The sequence below is a fragment of the Loxodonta africana genome, chromosome 20, assembly GCF_030014295.1.
Source record: "Loxodonta africana isolate mLoxAfr1 chromosome 20, mLoxAfr1.hap2, whole genome shotgun sequence".
Lineage (NCBI taxonomy): Eukaryota > Metazoa > Chordata > Mammalia > Proboscidea > Elephantidae > Loxodonta > Loxodonta africana.
The window spans coordinates 34,848,362-34,870,748 of record NC_087361.1 but is presented as its reverse complement, the minus strand read 5'-3'; the positions used below and the strand labels follow the sequence as shown (position 1 = coordinate 34,870,748).

Genomic DNA, 22,387 nt, shown 5'->3' with positions numbered 1-22,387 from the left:
TGAGAGAGATTATGCAAAAGAGCATTATAAACGCACTAAAATCTGACATTTGGAAGAATTTGTTGGGGCCCATTATTTCATCTAACAATGAAAACATGAGAGCAGCAGACACAAATAAATCAATAAATGTACTTTTGAGACTGCCACCATGTTTTTGGTTTATTCAGCCCTGCCATTAAAGTATTGGGAGAAAAACAATATCATTCTGAGTAATTTATAGAAATATTTTTTCTGATGATATCATTTTATTGTTTATAGCTTTTAACAACGTAACATACTCATTCTGGTGTTCTGAAAACAGAAATACGTCTTGCCATCAGATGTACTCTGTTTGCTCTGCTATTTGCTATCTCTGAATAAATGCATTGTTATTTTCAGGTGGGAAAGGTGGAAAAAAGAAGAAAAATAAAAACTCTTCTAAACCACAGAAGAACAATGGATCCACTTGGGCCAATGTCCCCCTACCTCCTCCTCCAGTCCAGCCCCTGCCTGGCACAGAGTTGGAACACTACGCAGTGGAACAACAAGAAAATGGGTAAAAAATATGTATATACCAACAAAATTGCAAGGACTGTATGTGCATTTCTGTCCTTATTCTGTGTTCTTTTACTCTGTTTTCCCTGCCTCCCTTCCAGCCCGTTCATTGCTTTCTTTCTCCCCCCAGCCACTTTGATTGTTTGAACCATCTATATATTTTTAGCTGATAAATACAAAACAGCACCTATGGAGGACCTGGAATCCTTGGTCCTCAAGTGCTTTAGATTGTCTGCAATCATGATAATGCAGCCTCCATTTATAATATTGCTTGTTAGTTTGAAAGCAAGTACCCACAGCTCTCTGAACTAAAGAGCCACTCCTGAGAAGGGCTGAAAGGGAATTAAAATAACCTTCTTCATCATCCCTCACAGTTCTCTAATGACTTTATGTCTGGCCATAGCAGGGTGCCCGCTGTAGAGCTCAATCACGATGGGATAATTGTAGGGACCTGGTCAGTGGGTAGAACTTTAATCATCAGCTTTGATGGGAATTTAGGAGCCAGAACAATAGAAGAGGTTCAAGCCAATGCACGCTCTGTAACAAAACTGTTTTTAACCAGGAAATTTCCTTGGAGGGCCTTTGGATGTGACCAGTTTCCTTATGCGTTTTCAAACATTTCACAAGAGTTTGTTTTTCCCTCTGATAATTTTTTTTTTTAATATGTGTTAGGTGATTTTAAAGCAAAAAAGACATCAATGCTTTTTATTCTCTACTTTCAAAAAGAACAGGTTGGATGAAACATACTCGGTCTTTTTTTCTATTTGAATAATTCCAAAAGCTCTGCCTGCGTGACGATTCCCAAGCCAACATGTCTTTTGACTGGGCCTTGATGCCAACTAAAAATACAGAATAAAAGCAGTTTTTCTTTTTCCGAGTTTTTCTTTACATAGAAATACACAGCAAAACACCTCGATTTCTTTGAATAACGGTTTCATTTCCTGTCTTGGTTCACATAAACGTTACATATACGTGCTTATTAATTTGTCTTCATTTTCTTTTTACATAATTGCTCTCTTTGAGGTGGAAATCCTGGTGGTGGTGTGGTTAAGATCTATGGCTGCTAACCAAAAGGTTGGCTGTTCAAATCCACCAGGCACTCCTTGGAAACTATTGGGGCAGTTCTACTCTGTCTTATAGGGCCACTATGAGTCAGACTTGACTTGACTGCAACAGGTTTGGTTTGGTTGGTCTTTGAGGTCTCCAGATTAATTATATTAACTAGAAGTTTTTCTGATGTCATAACTTTAAAATTCCTCATTTACCTTTTCTTAGGGTTATGGAATATATGTATATATATATATATATATATATATACTGCATATATGAATTATGTATATACATAATGAGCCCTGCTGGCCCAGTGGTTAAGTGCTTGGCTGCTAACTGAAAGGTCAGCCGTTCGAACTCACCAGCTATTCTGAGAGAGAAAGATGTGGCAGTCTACTCCCATAAAGATTTACAGCCTTGGAAACCTTATGGGGCAGTTCTACTCAGTCCTGTGGGTCACTATGAGCCATAATCGACCGGACGTCAATGGAATTTTTTTTGTTTTGCTTTGTTTCTTAATATACATACATGTAATAAATATTCATACATATAGACATTTTTTTCTATGTATTTCACTTCTTCCTCTAAACTTCATTTGCCTCTCTGGAATTATAGTGTCCATATATATGCATGGTATAATTATTTTAAATTTTTTTCACATTTGAAATAGGAAACTGAGAGTAGGTACTCTACCATTATCTAGGGATAATGTGAAATATCTCTCTGAAATTAGAAAAAACAATCTATACATTTTTTTTTTCTGTGATACATATCAAAGATATAAATATGTTAGTGCCACATGGATCCTGAGCAAAGAATAAAACAGAAACGTATATTCCACAAGAAAAGATTATTGCAGGACTGAGAAATCTACATGTTAAAGACTACAGTCAAAAAATGGGGAGATGGGCATCCTAAATGAGAAGAGAAGGTAGTGTTGTTATCTTCATTTTTTAGTGCTGCTATAACAGAAACACCACAAGGGAGTGGCCTTAACAAACAGAAATCTATTTTCTTACAGTTTAGAAGGCTGGAAGTCTGAATTCAGGACACCAGCTCTAGTGGAAGGCACTCTCTGACTGCTCTGGGGGAAAATCCTTGTCTCAGCTTCTTGTGTTCTTCTCAGGGTTCCTTGGAGATCTCAGTGTGGCATCTATCTATCCCCCCATCTGTGCTTGCTTGTTTCTGTGTCTAATCTGCTCTTCTACATCTCAGAAGTGATTGGCTTAAGACACACTTTACACTGATATGACCACATTAACGCAACAAAGAAAACCCTGTTCCTGAATATGGTTACATCCACAGGTATTGTTGTTGTTCAGTGCCATCAGTTTTGACTCTTAACAAACCTATGTAGAACAAAAGGAAACATCGCCTGGACCTGTGCCATCCGCACAGCTGTTGTTATGTTTGAGCCCATTGTTGCAGCCACTGTGTCAATCTGTCTCGTTGAGGGTCTTCTTCTTGTTCACTGATCTTCTACCTTACCAAGCATGATGCCACTCTCCAGGGACTGGTCCCTCCTGATAACATGTCCAAAGTATGTGAAGTCTCGACATATTCACTTCTAAGGAGCATTCTGGCTGTACTTTTTCCAAGACAGATTTGTTTGTTCTTCTGGCAATCTATGGTATACTCAGTATTTTTTGCCAACACCATTCAAAGGCATCAGTCCTTCTTTAGTCTTCCTTATTCACTGTCCAGCTTTAGCATGCATATGAGGGAACTGAAAATACTATGGCTTGTGTCAGGCACACCTTAGCCCTCAAAGCGACCTGAGGAGCTCATCTTCCGTCACTACATCAAACAGTGTTCCTCTGCTATTTATAAGGTTTTCACTGGCCAGTATTTTTAGAAGTTGATCACCAGGTCCTTCTTCCTAGCCTTAGTCTGGAAGCTCCACTGAAACCTATCCACCATGGGTGACCCTGCTGGTATTTGAAATATCAGTGGTATTGCTTCTAGCATCACAGGAACATGCAAGCCACTACAGTATGACAAATTGACAGAAGAGTGGTGGATCCATAGTTAGGATTAGGATTTACAGCACATATTTTGGGCGGGGGGGGGGAGACAATTCGATCCATGTTGTTGGGTGCCATCTAGTCAATTATGACTCATAGAGACCCTACATGGCAGTAGAATTGTCCCCATAGGGTTTCTTAGGCTGTAATCTTTATGAGAGCAGATTGACAGGTCTTTCCTCTTGCGGAGCGGCTGATGGGTTAATTCAATCCATAACAGCTGTTAAACATTTATAAGCATAAAGTCTTGAACTCAGATCACATGAGGATTGTGGGTAATTTGAAGCCTTTTTTTTTAAAGCACTGAGTCTACTTAGAAAATATGTTTGCTTTAATTATGCCTATTACTCATTGAAATAAAACTAATTCAATCAAAATAAATACCTCATTTCTCAGTACAATTGAAGGTATTCATTTGATGAGTGAAATAATACATGCTGCCAGTTTTTTATGTATTTTTTTCAGAACATTAAGATATAAAATATAAACTATTTTACTTATTTTGGCATTGTAAATTATTTTAATATTTGGCCAGAATACATAATATTAGAAATTTTTTTTTCTGTTTCCTAAAAAAGCATTTCATGTTTTAGGTAGTCAAAAATATATAAATGTATATATATGTAATTTTTCCAGCAAATAAGGCAAATAAGAACTCAACAACATGACATAAAGAATTTGATTCAAATTTTTTCCATTGCTGAAAGTGTTGTCATTGTTAGGTGCCATTGAGTTGGTTCTGACTCATATTGACCCCGTGCACAATGAAGGAACCACTACCCTGTCTTGTGCCATCCTCACAATCATTGATATGATTGAGCCCATTGTTGTAGCCACGTGGCAATGCATCTCATTGAGGGTCATCCTCTTTTTCACTGACCCTCTACTTTACCAAGCATGATGACCTTCCCCAGGGACTGGCCCCTCCCAATTACATGTCCAAAATAAGCAAGATGAATCCTTACTTCCAAGGAGGATTCTGGCTGTACTTCTTCCAAGACAGATTTGTTCATTCTTCTGCTGTCCATGGTGTATTCAATATTCTTTGCCAACACCATAATTCAAATGCATCAGTTCTTCTTTGGTCTTCTTTATTCATTGTCCAGCTTTTGTATGCAAACGAAGTGATTGAAAATACCATGGCTTAGGTCAGGCACATCTTAGATCTTAAGGTAGCATCTTTGCTTTTTAATACTTTAAAGAGATCTTTGCAGCAGATTTGCCCAATACAGTATGTCCTTTGATTTCTTTACTGCTGCTTCCATGGGCATTGATTATAGATCTAAGTAAAATGAAATCCTTGACAGCTTCAATATTTTCTTCATTTATCATGATGTTGCTTATTGGTCCAGTTGTGAGAATTTTTGTTCTGCAAACAAAAATAGTGATTAAGTCTTAAGCAGAATTCACCTTCCTTACCCGGATTTCCCATGTCCATTCAGCCAGTGCCTGTCCCCTTCTGCCTTCTCATCTTGCCTCCGGACAGAAACTACCCATTTAGCCTCACATATCTAATTGAACTAAAAAGCACTCTTCACAAGTATCGTTTTATGTCTTATAGTCCAGTCTAATCATTGTCTGAAGAGTTGGCTTTGGGAATGGTTTCAGTTCTGGGTGGATAGAGAGCCCAGGGACCATGTCTTCCCGGGGTCTCTCCAGTCTCAGTCAGACCATTAAGTCTGGTCTTTTCACTAGAATTGGAGTTCTGCACCCCACTTTTCTCCTGCTCTGTCAGGAACTCTCTTAAAAACACATTTTTAAAGTCAATATGACAAGAACAAATTAAAATTAGTAGGTTTTGTGATGATTTTGTCCATTTATCAATATATTCTTTACACTTTATGAGTGTTTTCTAATGTGTAAACACTGTGATACTAAAAAGGAAATATTAGTGAGCATGTGTTAGGTTATTTATATTCTACTCTTCCTAATATTAGCATTGAATATATTGCAGAAGAAATCTTCTTTAGAATTATCTGTATGCCCTTACTTGAAACTTTTGTAATTGAGGCATAAGATTTTTCTTTAAATACAAAATACAAAAACTTTAGAATTCACTTTTTTTGCTTTTAATGATTTTTATTCTTAACAATCAATATGGTATATTGATTGTTATTGTGTTTTACCTTGTCGTAATAGAGAACTTATTCAACAAACATTTTTTTCAAGTACATAAGAAGTACGAAGCCCAGTGCTAGGTGGGAAGGGAAATAACAGAGATGAATGAGATAAATATACAATTAATAAGGAAAAGCTAATGTCTGCCCTAGGGGATTTTACAAGACAGGGAAGTAAAGACCAGGCACTACCCCCTGACCACAACATACACACATACACATTATTTTGTAGGATAAGCCCTAAAGGATCAGTGTGTTCAAAATAATAATATGCCTGCTAAAAGGGAAGCCTGGATGAAGCTTATGAAAGATAACTTCTGGGGTGAATTTAAATCATTTATTCAAAAACAGTAGTAACAGAGTTGTGTGACTGTTGGGCACCAGGCTCTGAGCCAGCAGCAATAAGGACACACACAGATAATAAGAAACAGCCCTAACATAAAGTAGCCTATGTGCCAGGATAGATTGTTACTCAACAACTACAACAATATATCACTAATGTCACCGTCTGAAGTGTGAACAGACAGAAATTTTGCTGGCCAAAGGACAAAATAAATAAATAAAATAATGAGAAGACCGAACCTGTTGCTGTCAAGTCGATTCCAACTAACAGTGACCCTATAGGACAGAGTAGAACTACCTTATAGAGTTTCCAAGGAGCACCTGGTGGATTCGAACTCCCGACCTTTTGGTTAGCAGCCATAGCTCTTAACCATTACACCACCAGGAGAGCAATTATCCCCATTAATTTTCCCTTAATACTCCCTTTTCTGCCTTTGAAACCCTGCTCTATTACTGACTAGTGTTAGTTGCCTTTCCTTTATTTTTCCTTTTTTTTTTTTTAAGTTTTTTAATCATTTATCTGTTTCCTTCAGCAATTGGTAGGTGGTGTATAAGGTTTGATGAGTTTAAATCATATATAGTGTAGGAGATAAATCTGAGACGGTGTCTTGAGGTCAAGTTGTAAAAATGTGTATGCCATTCAGTCACTCTGATATTGGAGTAGAAGGGGTGGATTGGAGGACATGAAGGTAAGGACAGGGAGAGAATGTAAGGGATACTTCAGCAGGCTGGCTGCTATCTTGAAAATGTACAATGAGGAAATGAGGGGTAGATTTTGGAGATATACCTAACTCAGAATACTTACAATCTTGAAAATATTTTGTCTTGGTTTTAATTATAATATTTAACGACATTTTTCAAAGCTTAGGTATCATCAGTTTGCTTTCCAAGCCTTTCTTGGACCAGTTTCCTGCCCCCCTTCCCCAGTGCTAAGTATCAAAAAGTTATTGAATCATTGTCCAAGTAGAAAAGTATTTAAATGTTATTTTAATATTATGGCAACAATGGTGAATATTCTTTCTCATCAGTAAGCCTCACTCAGCTTGGCAAAAGCTGTCAAAATGCATTAGTTCCTAGCTATAAATATAATGTATTTTTTATTGTAATCATATGACACTAGGAGGAATCGGTAGCATTGAATGGGAAACTGGTGCCTTGCTTTGTGATAGTAATTAGAGATTGGCAAGCTTCTGCTGGTGTTGAACTTTATTGTATTTTTATTAGTAATTTGGTATTTGATTGTGGCCTTTAACAAGTTAGTTCACATACAACATTGATTAGTTGTCATCTTTCTCATTATTCACCAGGCAAGACAGATAATATGATGTCTCATATTTCACTGACAGGAAGTCAAACAACAAAAGCTTCTATAGCAAAGGTTGGCCAAAATATCTTTTGGTTTGGCATTAATAGCATTTTCACAGCCTTTTATTTATTTTTTATGTTACTACAAGAAAAAGTTGAAATTCCATCACTCAGAAAAGATGTATTTCAGTAAATGTGAAGGAAACTCTAAAAAACAGAGCTGTACTCTTCTTAACATTTTATAGTTATCTGTTACTTTCTTGCCCTTCAGTCTTTGCACGAAGCCTAAGTATTCCTTGTTCTGAAAAGGATTAGGAGATGCATACCACAGAGGTGGTGAACAAGTCTCCCTCATTGTATGAGACACACCTTGTCTCCACTTTCTTTTGGCCTTTCATCTTCTTTTCCTAGTCCTTTCTTCTCTTTGCCTCTCTCTCTCTCTCTCTTCCTTTCCCCCTCTCTATCTCCTTCTCTTTCCCTCTCTTTCTCCATTTTTCCTCCTTCTGCTCAGACTGCTAGGATAAATCCATAAACTTTTCCCAGTTCTGCTTATGTCCCACAGGGGTATATAAGCTCACTCCTGTTGTAGATTATCTAAAATGTCACTTTAAAGAAAAGACGTGGGACAATTGGTGATAAAATCAACCCTAGTGAAAATGAATAGCTAATGAGATATCTTTTTTAGTCATTTAATGCATTATTGCAATATATTTGCATAATGCCAAAAATGATGTTTATATGGTGAGATTCAACTTTACCTGATGACATGATTTGAAAAATAAAAAATGAGTTGAGTACAATTAATTATAATTTCTTCAGTTACCTTAACACATGGTATTTATAGCACATTATTTCTTAATTCTCCTATATTCTTTATGTATTTTATTCCATATGTATATATATATATATCCAGTAGATTATTGGAAATAAGAATACTTTACTACTTAGGAAGTAGGGAAATTTTAGGAGGTAGGTGACTACTTGCATTTGAAAGAATGAATATATAAACATATTCTTTCTTCATCCAAATGTGTAAGTAGAGAAAGTACTTATTACCTATGGCACAAAAAAAAATTGCTCTTTTGTAACAAGTTGTGTGGTGTAGATTAAATTATAACTACTGATACTGATACAGTATAAAGCAGGCACTTAAAATATTGAATATTTAAGTAAATGAGCAGTTATACTTCTTTTTTGATTTGCCTTACACATATTTTTGCTTCACTTAACAATTTAGCATCTAAAGTCAAATAAAGTATTCACCAAAAAAAAGCATCTTTATTAATGGAGCAATTTGTATATTTCCTTTTTAAATAAATAAGTATGCCTTAATCACCTACAATTTTTAAGGTCAAAAAAAAAATTTTTTTTTTTTTTTTATGTTAGCCCTTCGGGTACAGTGATTAAGAGCTTGGTTTGAATCCATCAGCCACTCCTTGGAAACCTTATGGGGCAGTTCTATTCTGTCCGGTAGAGTCGCTATGAGTTGGAATTGACTCCGTGGCAATGGGTTTGGTTTTGGTTTTGGTTTTTGTTAGATGTGGCAATAAACAGGAATAGTTCAATGCCACAGCTGTAATGTAGCTTAAATATCAGCTAAGGAAATATACTATAAGCATGTAAACGGATAAATACTAAAATAAACTAGGCAACAGTTAAAGGAAACAACAGTATCTAATCAATTTCCAAATAAAACATGCAAAATATTGTCAGTGCAGCTTTAGAAGAGTGATACATCAGAACTGGTTAGCCTTGTAAGTGAAATATTTATAAAAGATTTTGTAAAAGATATGGGATTAGTGCCCTGTCCTGCACCATCCTCACAGTCATTATGCATGAGCCAATTCTTGCAGCCACTGTGTCACTACATCTTGTTGAGGGTCTTCCTCTTTTTCACCAACCCTCTACTTTACCAAGCATGATATCCTTCTCCAGGGATTGGTCCCTTCTGATAATATGTCCAAAGTACATGAGACAGAAGTCTCGCCATCCTTGCTTCTAGGGAGCATTCTGGCTATATTTCTCCCAACACTGATTTATTTATTCTTAAATGACATTTAAGAAGAAATATTTCTGTGAAACTGTGCAGGGCCTCTGAAGCACTTCAGTGTGTCACTCAGTGAGGTAGAAGATGATTCAAGTAGCCTCATCAAGAGAGGAAAATGGTACTGGAAATGAAAAGAAAGGAGCTAAAAATAAACTTGACTTTGAAGGAAGACTCTTTGGAATTTGGTGAAATGAATTTAAGGGTCCAGGGAGACTGAACAGTCAAAGATGACTTTGACATATGGTGAAATATATCATTCCCTATATATCTCTCAGTGACTATCCATCACCCATATGCCAAATTCCAAACTCTTTCCCAAAGTTGATGAGTCCCTCTGTAATCTGACCCATACTTAACTTCTTCTGCCTCATCAAAGGCCAACTTTCTTCTTTTGGTGCCAGCTCTTGTCAGTTAGGGAACAATTCAGACTCCTCTTCTTCTGAGCCTCCACATGTCCCACTTAAAACATTTCTTTTCTGAGGGGAGACCCCAGAATTCATTGAACACTTCTTACCTGCCATCAAGTCAACCATGACTCTCATGTGACCCCATGTGTGTCAGAGTAGAACTGTGCTCCATGAGGTATCCAGTGGGTGATTTTTTGAAAGAAAATTGCCAGACCTTTCTTCTGAAGTGCTTCTGGGTCGATGAGAGCTCCCAGTCTTTCAGTTAGCAGCCAAGAGTGTTAACCATTTGTACCACCCAGGCACTAGTGGGTTTATTCACACAGGACTCTGTCATATAGATTATTTGTTTAATCTCAGTCTTCCCCACTGGAATAAATGCTCTGTGAAATATATCCAGTTGTCTGCTACCTGACTGTCAAATAAATGAGTGATAAATTCAGTTTTTTATAGGATAAGTGAAATAACACTCATGGAAAAATAGCCAAAAATCATTTGGAAATTTACAAGTTAGTGTTGGTAATTTTTTACCCATTCCAAAGAAAGGTGAGCCAACAGAATGCAGAAATTATTGAGAACAATATCATTAATACCACACACAAGTAAAATTTTGCTGAAGATAATTCAAAAATTATTGCAGTTATACATCGACAGGGAACTGCCAAAAATTCAAGCTGGATTCAGAAGAGGACATGGAACCAGGGATATCATTGCTGATATCATACTGATCTTGGATGAAAGCAGAGAATACTAGAAAGATGTTTACCTGTGTTTTATTCACTAAGCAAAAGCATTCCACTGTGTGGATCATAACAAATTATAGATAACATTGTGAAGAATGGGAATTCCAGAACGCTTAATTGTGCTCATGTGGAAACTGAGAGGCAGTCTTTTGAACAGAACTAGGGAATACTGTGTGGTTTAAATCAGGAAAGGTATGGGTTAAGATTGTATTCTTTCACCGTACTTATTCAGTCCGTATGCTGAGCAAATAATCCAAGAAACTGAACTGTATGAACAATGTGGTGTCAGGATTATAGGCGGACTCATTAACAACCTGAGATATGCAGATGACACAACCTTGCTTGCTGAAAGTGAAGACTTGAAGAAATTACTGATGAAAATCAAAGACTACAGCCTCCTGTATGGGTTACACCTCAACATGGACAAAACAAAAATCGTCACAACTGGACCAATAAGCAACATAATGATAAACAGTGTTCAAGGATTTAATTTTACTTGGTATGGAGCCCTGGTGGTGCAGTGGTTAAGAGCTATGGCTGGTAACCAAAAGTTCAGCAGGTTGAATCCAGGAGCTGCTCCTTGGAAACCCTATGGGGCAGTTCTATTCTATCTTATAGGGTGGCTATGAGTCAGAATTGGCTGGACAGCAACAGTGTTTTGGTTTTTTGTTTTTTTTTTTTTTTTGGTTTTGGATCCACAGTCAACACCCATAGAAGCAGCAGTCAAGAAATTAAAAGATATGTTGCATTGGACAAATCTGCTGCAAAAGACCTCTTTAAAGTGTTAAGAAGCAAAGTTGTCACTTGAAGTCTAAGGTGCACCTGACCCAATACCATGGTATTCTCAATCTCCTCATATGCATGGGAAATCTGCACAATGAATAAGAAAGATTGAAGAAGGATTGATGACTTTGATTTATAGTGTTGGCGAAGGATATTTAATATACCATGGACTGCCAGAAGAATAAACAAATCTGTCTTGGAAAAAGTACAGCCAGAATGCTCCCTAGAAGGAAGGATGGTAGACTTTATCTCGTGTACTTGAGACATGTTATCAGGAGGGACTTAGTTCTTGGAGAAGGATGTCATACTTGGGCGAAAAAGAAGAAGATTCTCAATGAGATTTACTGACACAGTGGCTGCAAAAATGGGTCCCAACATAGCAATTATTGTAAGGATGGTACAGGACCAGGCAGTGTTTCGTTCTTTTGTATGTAGGGTCGCTGGGAGTTGGAACTGACTCAATGACACCTAACAACCACAACAGTGTTTGTAAGCGAGATCAAGACAAGATATATGCATATATGATATTCATTGTATTTTCAGTTTCTTTATTGGGTATTTTTGTTGTGTCAAACACTGTAGTAAGTGCTGAGAATTTAGAGTTCTTGAGTTTTAGGATCTCAGAAAGTAGCAGGGAAATAGAGACACAGAAATAAATGATTTCAGTATAAGAGAAGTGACACAATGTAAGCGTTATGGAGTTGGAGTCAATTTTGTATGCTGGTGGCAGAGAAGGCTTCCCGAAACTGATGACATTTGCACGAAGCCTGAGATAAGAGCAGGAGCTCACAGACAGACGGTCTGAGAACAGCCATTTGAAGACCCAGGGAAATGTTGGAAAACAGAGCTAGAAAAAGAGGCTAATCAAATGGAGAACAGTCTTTTGTGACCAGCTAATGAGTTTGGATTTTTTTTCTTATATCAGTGAGAATCACTGAATAATTTTAAGCATAGGTGTGTTATGATGACAGTTTCAGAAAAATAATCCAGTTGCCTTTATGGAGGATGGAACAGAAGAGGTGCTGATGGCATCCCAAGAGACTGGGAAAGCTAATGGGCTTGTTCACATAAGGAGAGTAAACTGTTATCGTGAAAGTAGGGATAAAGTGTAGGAAGTGAATTCAAGAGATATTTAAGAGGTCGAATTTATAGAAGGGTTATATTCAATAATATTGTTTATGTTATCCTTAAGCCTCTTTGCAAAGTATATTAGAATCTACATGACTTCTGGAAATAATGGCTCTCAAAAGACTATAAATAGAAATGCTTTTCATTACAATAAATACTTTTTGTACTAATAGTCCATATTCCTAGACCAAAGTCCCTAAAAGTGAAAACATGCCACTTTAAAATGATTTTTTCTTTTAGAATGTATTTTATGGAGAGAGATTTTGAACTTCTGTTTGGTAGATTTGAATTCAGATGTTGAAATAAAAGGAATCATTAGTTTCTACTGAGAATATTAAGAGAATCAAAAGGATATTTAGTATATTTTGTATCACAAAGTCTTAATGACTGAATGCCATATGGAATGAAAGGTTAGGATAGATCTAGAATAAGAGTAAATGAGATTCTCAAAACTTTCTTAGATAATCAGTCAGCTCTCTTGGCATATTCTATTCACAAACAAGGATAAACAAGAGAAGAAAGTGGTTAAATCTACAAGCACGGAATTCATTAGTTGCCTTTAATTAGCGATTTATTTTTTCTACATGAGTAACTTTGTTGGCCATGTATTGCTTTTTGTAACTGTGGGGTAACAATTAACTAATAAGGTCTTTTAAGAATAAATTGAGATATGGAGATAACAGATGTGGTTACGATTCGAAATTAAGATAACCGTCAGGTGATTTACTATAGTAGCACCAACAACTTGATCAGGAGGAAATAAACTGAGAGCACGTTTTAGATACTACGTGGTTGCCTTTTATTGTCAGTATAATTGTGTGTGTATGTTTGTGTGCATGTCAACGTGCTTTTTTTTTTTTCTCATTTACTTCCAGCTATGATAGCGATAGCTGGTGCCCACCTTTACCAGTACAAACATACTTGCACCAGGGTATGGAAGATGAATTGGAAGAAGATGATGATCGGGTGCCAACACCTCCTGTCCGAGGCGTGGCTTCTTCTCCTGCTATCTCCTTTGGACAGCAGTCCACTGCAACTCTTACTCCATCTCCACGAGAAGAGATGCAGCCCATGATACAGGCTCATCTGGACGAGTTGACAAGGGCCTATCAGTTTGACATAGCAAAGCAAACATGGTAACTAATCCTCATTAGGCCAGGGGTAACATGCCTGCAACATTTGGATAGACAAACTGTCTCTCGACATTAAATTTATAAGAGCCTCTCATGGAACTGTACAGCTAGGGTTAGAAATTGTTTTGTACAACTCTTTAATGATTTAAATAAGAAAATTGACTGCAAAGTGTTAAATAATTTGACCAAAGTCATCTAGCTAGCTAGACAGTTAACCTAGAAAAGAATTGACATCTTCTAAATTTTGGGCTAACGTGCTTTTGGCTACACCAGAATCTTTCCTGATTTACAGTTTAGCTTCAGTTAGCTTATCCTTGAACTCACTTCCAAGTCCTTAACAAGAGACTCCTTTCAAATTCTTCAAAGGGCCTGTAATTAATTCTGCATGTGGTTGTGAATATGTAAATGTAAGCTTCCGCAAGTCACATATGGTCAGTGTCAGTTAGAAGAAGCCCTTCTTTGGGTTGAATTAAATGAGACAGAAAAGCAACACTAGTAACCGTAAATGCATAAAAACCAGAATACATTACAAACAAAGTTACTTTTTGTCTAATAAATCCATAAAATTTCCTAAGCTATTAATGGCAATTTCTTTAGGTATCCCATGAAACTATGAGGAACGCAAGGGGGCCAACTTTTGCAATCTTATACAGCTCCTTTCTCCTCTTTTTTCTCAAATAGTGACATATAACTCTGACCCTTGAAATGAAATCTGAATGATAGGCCTCTAATTATCTTCTGTAATTTAGATCCTGTGCTTGAAGTTAAAGTTTTAAAAAATTGTATTTGCGTCTTTTTTTTTTTTTTTTTTTGGTAGTTTCAGCAGAAAATGAGATAATTCTTATTCTCAATGTAAATGGACTACTTATTTAAAAAACACAGCTAAATATACCTGCAAAGAAATACAAAAAACAGGAATATCATTTAAAGCTCTTAGTTTTATTACAAATATAGATGCTTTTATTAGAACCAGAGGTTCCTGAGCATTTTCTCAAGCAGTCATAACATATATTCTCACAAAGCTCAAAGACGGTCTACCGCTAGAACATATAACCTCATATCAGGCAGCTTTATAAAACACACTATTTAAGTTGAGGCCAGTTGCTTTAAGTATCATGGGATTTCTTTCAAGAGAGCTAATGGAGCCATGCAGTAAAATGGTTTAAAGCATGGACTCTGTTCAGATGTTCTTGAATTTGGCTGCACTGTGGAATCAGCAGGTAACATTATAACACACCGATACCTGATCGCCAACCCAAGAGATTCTGATGTCTTGGTGGAGGGTCTGACTGAGTTGCACCCAAGGTTGAGAGCACTGCCTTGGAGCTGAATCTGTCTTTACCACTTACTAGGTCTGTGACCTTAGACAACTTGCTTAACATTTCTGTGCTTCAGTTTCCCTATTTGTAAAATGATGGTGATAACAGTAATTACCTCATATGTAAGGTTAGAGGGCAGTCCCCAAGACCATACTTAACTTCTGAAACCAATTGTAAGTTCAAGAGTCCCCATGTCCACCGTCAAGTTCAATAATTCTGCTAGAGACTCACAGAACTCACTGGAAGATGTTATACTCATGGTTATGGTTTATTACAATGAAAGCACACAGATTAAAATCACCCAAGGGAAGAGATGTATGGGGCAGATTCCAGGAAGGTTCCAAATGTGAAACTTTAAGTTATCACAGCATTACTTTCCTGGAAACCATGTGTGACAATACACACAGAGTTTTGCCAACCAGAGACGTTTGCTCAAGCATTGCTGTCTAGAGCTTTTACTGGCGCTCGGTCATGCAGATTTGGACAGTTACCCACATGGCTTACCTTAGTCTCCAGCCCTCTAGAGGTTTAGCTGATAGCATGTGACTCAAAGCCCCCACCGTAAATCAATCGTTAGACTTTTCATAGTGGCCTAAGGCCCCTAGGTAAACAGAACATGTCCATTAACTAATGACAGTGACAAAAATAAATAAGTAAACTGCATTTGTTTATCACTTTAGAAGAAATGGTAAGTTGTCTCAAACCAATGCTATGGATTGAATTGTCTCCCCCAGTGTATCTGTTGGAATTCTAACCCTTGTACCTGTGGATGTAATCTCATTTGGAATAGGGTTTTCATTGTTATATTAATGAGGCCATTATCCGTGTAGGGTGTGTCTTAAACCTAATCACTTCTGAGATATAAAAAGAGCAAATTAGTCACAGAGACAAGAAAACATATTCATCCTAAAGGATCTAACACATTAATATTCTAAACACAGAAAATGGCAAGATGAAGTCATTTCTGCCTTTGAGGAGTTGAAGACTTTGGTGAATGAGACAGACACACAAATAAGCAGTTAGAACCCGAAGTAGTCATGTCTTTCCTAAAGTGAATTGGAGTGCAAACAGCCAATGAGAATGAGTCATGGGGATCATAAAAGAAAAAAGCCATGTGAGGCAGATAACGCGCTCACTGTTGAGCAGGGGTTATTAGGCTGTGGTCTTTACTGCAAGGTCCTCATGAGACATCTTTTCTTTCTAAGGCCCAGAAGGTCCCGTGATTTACACCAAACCTCAACACTAAACTAGGAACAAAATCATTATGTTCTGTTTGCAGGAAAAAGTCAGCTTTAAGTAGTTGTTTGGGACAAATATTCCTATTCTCTTTTGGATGATTTACTTATATGACGATATCGGTCAGCATTTTTTCTCTGCTTATCACCCTATAAGGAGTCCCTGGGTGGTCCAAGTGGTTAATGCACTCTGCTGCTGACTGAAAGGTTGGAGGTTCGAGTCCACCTAGAGATGCCTTGGAAGAAAGCCTTGGTGATCTCCTTCCAAAAAAAAAAAAAAACCCAGCCATTGAAAACCCTGTGGAGCACAGTTTTACTCTGACACACATGGAGTCACCATGAGTTGGAATTGACTGACAGTAATTGATCATCACCCCCGTAAAGCCCAACAGAAGAATTTAAGACTATATTGATTTTTTTCTTTGGGGAGGCATGTATATATAGTCTACTGTTTGTACTGAAGTGTAAGAAAGCACTGTAAGCTACAAAATTTAAGTAATAGGAAGAAGGTAAAATGAGTTACCATGACTCTGTAGCTAAAATGCTGTTTAATTCTGATGAAAATTGCATTGGATGTTAACGAATTACTTTTTTCCCCCCATATGAATTCTAGGCACATTCAAAGCAATAACCAACCTCCGCAGCCCCCCGTTCCACCATTAGGTTATGTGTCCGGAGCCTTGATTTCCGATTTGGAAACAGATGTCCCGGATGATGATGCTGAGGAGGAGGAGGAAGCTTTAGAAATCCACAGGCCCCTGAGGGCGCTAGAGCAGACACCTGGATCCAGTATGGACAACCTAGACAGCTCTGTGACAGGTAATGGAACAGGTCCACTAGGACTAACTGACCGATTCGTGACATTAAAACGCATCAAAAATCAAATACTTCTTTACATAAGATTTATTCCACTCCGTCTATTTCTGTAACACTTTAAATATGTTAATATTAAACACAAAATTCAAAAAGGATTTGGAAATACTTTTGCTTTGCTCTGAAAATGATAAGAAAATAATGCATGAATTTTAAAAAGCTTTAAAGATGTGAAAGAAAACTCAATTATGTCCAGGGCTTCCATGAAAAGTTCACTCTACAGGGCAACCAAGTCTATTACATAAAAAATCCTTGACTTTTAGAAGTGATATATTTTGTATATCAGGAGCAACATACGAGGTGAATGCAATCTTAAAAAGCTTCTTGATATTTCCCTCTGTAAAATCATCCATTGACAAAAATAAGCAGAAGTCTTCAAAATAAGCCTCTCTCTCTTTTTTTTTTTTTTGTTTAAGGAGCACAAGGTATTATTTTTGGAATGGAGAAAATGTACAGTGAGATAAACCATACATTTATGCCTTTCATATTGCTGAATCCAATAATTGCTCCTCTGCCAAGAAATAGCGTTATTTTTACCGTTTACTCCTGTGGCTTCCTCTTGCCTTGTTCACCCAATGAAAGGCTGATGTCAGTACTCTCCTGTGGTGATCCCGGGACTGACGCACAGCTTATTTCCAAGGATTTAAATTTATCAAATTTTGTTGAGGAAAAAAAAAAATCCAGCTCAAAATGACTACACAATGAATATGAAGAAAAATAAACTTTCAGTCTTTCTCTCCCTTTAGCTATCATTCTTAACACAAAATATCTCTTATATGACTATTAAGAGATAACTACTACAAACATGGCGGGCAGTGGTAGAATTCTCACCTTCCATGCAGAAAACCCAGGTTCCTTTCCTGGCCAGTGCACCTGAAGCACAAGAACCACTCATCTGTCAGCGAGGGCTTGTGTGTTGTTGTGATGCTGAACAGGTTTCAGCAGAGCTTCCATCCAGACCAGAACAGACTAGGAAGAAAGGCCTGGCAATCTGCTTCTGAAAATCAGCCAGTGAAGACCCTATGGACCTCAGTGGCTCTATCCCATTGTGCATCGGTTTGCCATGATTCGGGGCCAATACCACAGCAGCTAACAACAACTACAAACTTTAGTTTTTGCATTTCCTTTGGGTTCTTCTCAGAAACCCACACATAGCTGCATTTACCAGGATGACATCCTTCATCTTAGGAGATTTTTTTACTGCAGTCCCACATAATTTATTTGTACTCCAAGAGTTTCACTGCTTTCACAGATCTTGCACTATGTGCTAGAGTTCTGCAAACACTGATGGAAACTGGCTTATGTCAGCGATGGGGAAGCATCAGTACCTATAATTTTCTTCTGCGTCCCTTCCTGAATTACACAGTGTGTGATGTATGAGCCCTCTTTTCAGTGTTTCTTCTTACCCAGGGGCTGGTGTGCTTGCTGGGCTAATTAAGATTTAAGAACTGCAGTTGCACTCCTGTGATTTGAAATCCAGATCCAACTGAAGGTGACGGAGCAAAAGTTTAAATCTTTGAATGCAGAGAGTTGACTTATTAGCACACTATTATGTTAAGCCCCTTTGCCTGAATTTCTACCCTAATCTCCTTCAGGGTAAAATTCTGCATACTTTTGCATATCTCACTAATGATACCAAACCCTTTTCCATTAGAAATGCAATAAAGAATTGCAATAATAATGCAAAAACAGTCAGCTATAGTCTATGTAGCTCTTTCATTAAATATTATAATGTCAAAGATGATTAATATATCAATAAATGAGGAAAATGGCATTTGGCATTTTTACAAGCTCACCTGTTAGTAACATGTTAGGCTTTCTAATGTGACTAAGGCTAAAAACAACCTGCATTTCTCTTGTAACTACTATAATGTTCATCTCAAATGAAGCTTTTATTGCTAAGAAAACAAAGTCTGCTTTCCTACTTGAATTCACTGCTTAATTACCTGGCATACATAAAAACCTCAGGGTGTTTAGGTATGTATTCTGTGATGAATTCCTCCTGTGAATAATACATCTCTTTAGTAAAACAAGTTGCACTCTATACAGAGGTAGCCATATAGGAAACCCTTTTTTTTTTTTTTTCTTTTCTTACTCTACAATAACTTTGTGGGGAAGGTATGATTAAAGATTTAATTTGCTTTCTAGGGTTAAGTATATCATAAGTAAATATAAGTCAAAAGACATAAGTAAAATATATTCTTTTCAAAAAAGGAGCTTGTGTGTGTGTGTGTTAGTGTATGTAGAGTGTGTGTAAAAACAACCTGGGAGCAGTGTCTGACCTCCTCTAACTTCATGAGGGGGAAGAAAAATCAAGATCAACAGCTTAAGGCTGATTCCTATGATGCAGAGGTCAGACATGCCTCCTCTCTCCGCCATCTTTACCAATTCTGACACCAGCCGTCCCTCCCACGGCACTCACTACTTCTCTGCTGAGTTTGATAATTCACTGCAGTGGCCACACAGAGCTCACAGTTAGTACTCAAGATGATGGGTTTATTAGGGAAGTTACAGTTCAGGTTCAGGATCCCTCAGGATACAGTTCTTCCATCAGGACAGCCTCTTCCCAGCCATGCTCATAGGCATACCTCTCTCCCCCAACTCTCGGCCTCTTTCCAAAGGCACTCGGCTCTCCTCTACGTGGGCCTGGAAGCCTACCTCACCATCTCCTACTGCTGGGTCTCTGCTGCTGGGTCTCTCCTGCTGGGTTTCTCCTTCCACTGCTTCTCACCATCTTCAGGATTACAGAACGCTCTTTCCGTTGGCCTCCTCCTTCCAGGAGCTTCTCAGTACAGGGATCCTGGGTCCAAAGGACATGCTGGCTCCTGGCTCTTCTTCCTTGGTGGTGGTGGGTGGCTGATTTCAAGCCCAGTGGGGTAGCAAAACTGACCAGTCCTTTTGGTGGGCCACAAGTACTCTATCAAACAGCCCTGCTCAATCGTTTGGGTGGGAGTTACAAGACCATGGCTACAAAGGCCACACAGACTCTCTAAGTAGGCTGTGTGAGGTGTATGTTGTGTATGTGTGTGTGAATGTAGGTAGGTAGGGTATGTGAGTGTATGTAGAGTGCATGTGTACATGTGTAAGTTGAGAGAGTTCTCAGGTGGATGTGTATGTAGGCTGAACGTTATAGAAAGCGACATACTGACGAATAATGTTCTAAAGTGCTTGTATTTTCTTTAGAAACTTAAGACTTAGTTTAATTGTGCTAAATGAGATGCGCCATTGAACAGGTACCATTTTCATTGGCTTTTTATTTTTTAAGATAGTAAGTGCCCACACAAAGCATGCTGATCTTACCATAAATTACTTTGCGTTCCTAATTTGTTTATAGTTTGAGTAAATATTCATTATTTTCACCTGAAATTCCCAGATAGCTATTTTCATTTTCATAAAACGAATGACCATTTCTCTTAGATAGAATTGCAGTTATGTTCAATCCCCAGAAACTCTAAAGCCAATCAGAATGATAGTCCAATGATAACACCAAAATGGGCTAATAAGCTTGTATATACAATTATGTAGGATTTTTGTTTGTTCGTTTTGGCTATTTGCACTACAACAGCTGCCACATTGGGGAATATCATCAGTTAACAAGGTATAGAATCCATCTTTGTGGAAAAACGCATACACACACACATTAACTCCAATTATTTTTATAATAGCTAAGCAATTTGTGAGGGACTTCTGAAATTTCTAAACGATAATTCATGAATGAAAAGGCCCAACAAAAGAGAAAAATATCAGTAGCCCCATAGCCCATGATCTCAGTAATGGAAAAGACATATTTGCGTGGATGTTATAATTATTTTTTCCCAGCAGTTCCACCGGCCATCTGTTTGGTTTCTACTCATGGCGATCCCATGTGTGTCAGAGTAGAAGTGTGCTTTATAGGGTTTTCAACTGCAGATTTTTTGGAAGTAGATCACTGTGTCCTTCTTCTGAGGCACCTCTGGGTAGACTCAAACCTCCAGCCTTTCATTTAGCAGCCATGCACATTAACTCTTCAAACCACCTCAAGACTGCATTTCTTCCCCAAAAAAGCTATTTATTTGATGCCTATTACTTCCAATTACTCGGCTATGAATTTAGATTCAATAGTAATAACAAGCATTTATCTGGGACTTAGCAAGTACAAGGCCTTCTTATAAGCAGTGGTCTGTTTTTTTTACAGCCAAATGATCTAAGAATGGTTTTTACATTTTTTAAAGAGTTTTAAAAAAAAGAAACAAAGTAGCAAAAATAAAGAAGAATAAATGACAAAGACCACGAAGTCTAAATCATTTAGTATCTAGCACTTCCAAAAAAAAAAAAAAAAGGGTTTTCCACCCTTGCTCTAAAGTCTTAACATATATTTAACTCCTTTAATCTTCCCAGTGCTAGAATTAGTCTCATTTTATAAAGTCATTGAGTCACAAAGGGGTTTCATGCCTTTTTCAAGGTCATCTATCTGAGGCATATATTATGTGTATGAATTAGTATGTATTTATACAAATACAGCATATAATTTTATCTCTGGATATGTTAGCCCTTACCCTATTATTGAAAATCAAAACCCTAGTTTTTTTAAAGTAATTATTATTTTGTGTTTTTCTCATATTTAAGTTCCGTATTTGGTTATCATGACCCATTCTAACAAAATTCACCTCTTTCAGTCCTTATTGTAGGGATCTCATCTTTATAATTTTTTATTTTAAACTCATAATTTATACATATTTGGCTGTAATAAAGTACAAAATGTCCTGATTATAGCACATCACACTCTGTTTTTTGGCTAGAAAGTAAAAATAAAGGACTTTTCAGTCTTTTGGAATAGACGTAGTACTTCTCTTCCCAAGTGCCAAACCTACAGTGTTTGGGGAGCAAGGGGGAGTGCCTTCAATATGTCTTTCTCTAGCTTCCATGGTGGGAGTCAAGGGTAAGTGTTTCCTGAATTTAATGACACCATCATAGGAAAAAAAGAAACAACAGGCAATAAGAGAGAGGGCAGGAGGAAAATGTCCTGAGCCTGTAGCCAAGATTCTAACTGCCTCACTGATCACAAAAAGTAAGTGCTGTTAAGTGAAACGAATAAAAGTTTCCTTGACTGCTAGACCCCACATAAATACCATGGCTGAAAGGAAATTGTGGCTCTATATTTTCTGTATTTTATGTCTTCGGAGGTTTTTACTGAAACTCCCACACCAGATCAGTACAAAAACAATAAAACCTTGCAGTCGCATCATCTGACTGGACCACACAGCCACTAATAAGTATGACCCGAAGTCTTGTTTCTACTGCAAAAGCTTATGGAAAATATTACGTGTTACGGAAAATTTCAGAGATAATGCGAAAAGTAATTAAATCGATT

The 22,387-nt window shown here is 37.5% G+C and overlaps 1 protein-coding gene across 4 annotated transcripts in view; it reads left to right on the top strand.

Moving 5' to 3' along the window:
- Window positions 1-22,387, top strand: part of ROBO2 (roundabout guidance receptor 2) — a 649,189-nt gene that overhangs the window by 608,447 nt on the left and 18,355 nt on the right. For all 4 annotated transcript variants that reach the window (XM_064273095.1, XM_064273093.1, XM_023548157.2 and 1 more), the window contains exons 22-24: window positions 379-535; window positions 13,353-13,613; window positions 16,778-16,983. In XM_064273095.1, coding sequence (XP_064129165.1) covers window positions 379-535; window positions 13,353-13,613; window positions 16,778-16,983 — 624 coding nt within the window. The remainder of the gene's footprint in view (window positions 1-378; window positions 536-13,352; window positions 13,614-16,777; window positions 16,984-22,387) is intronic.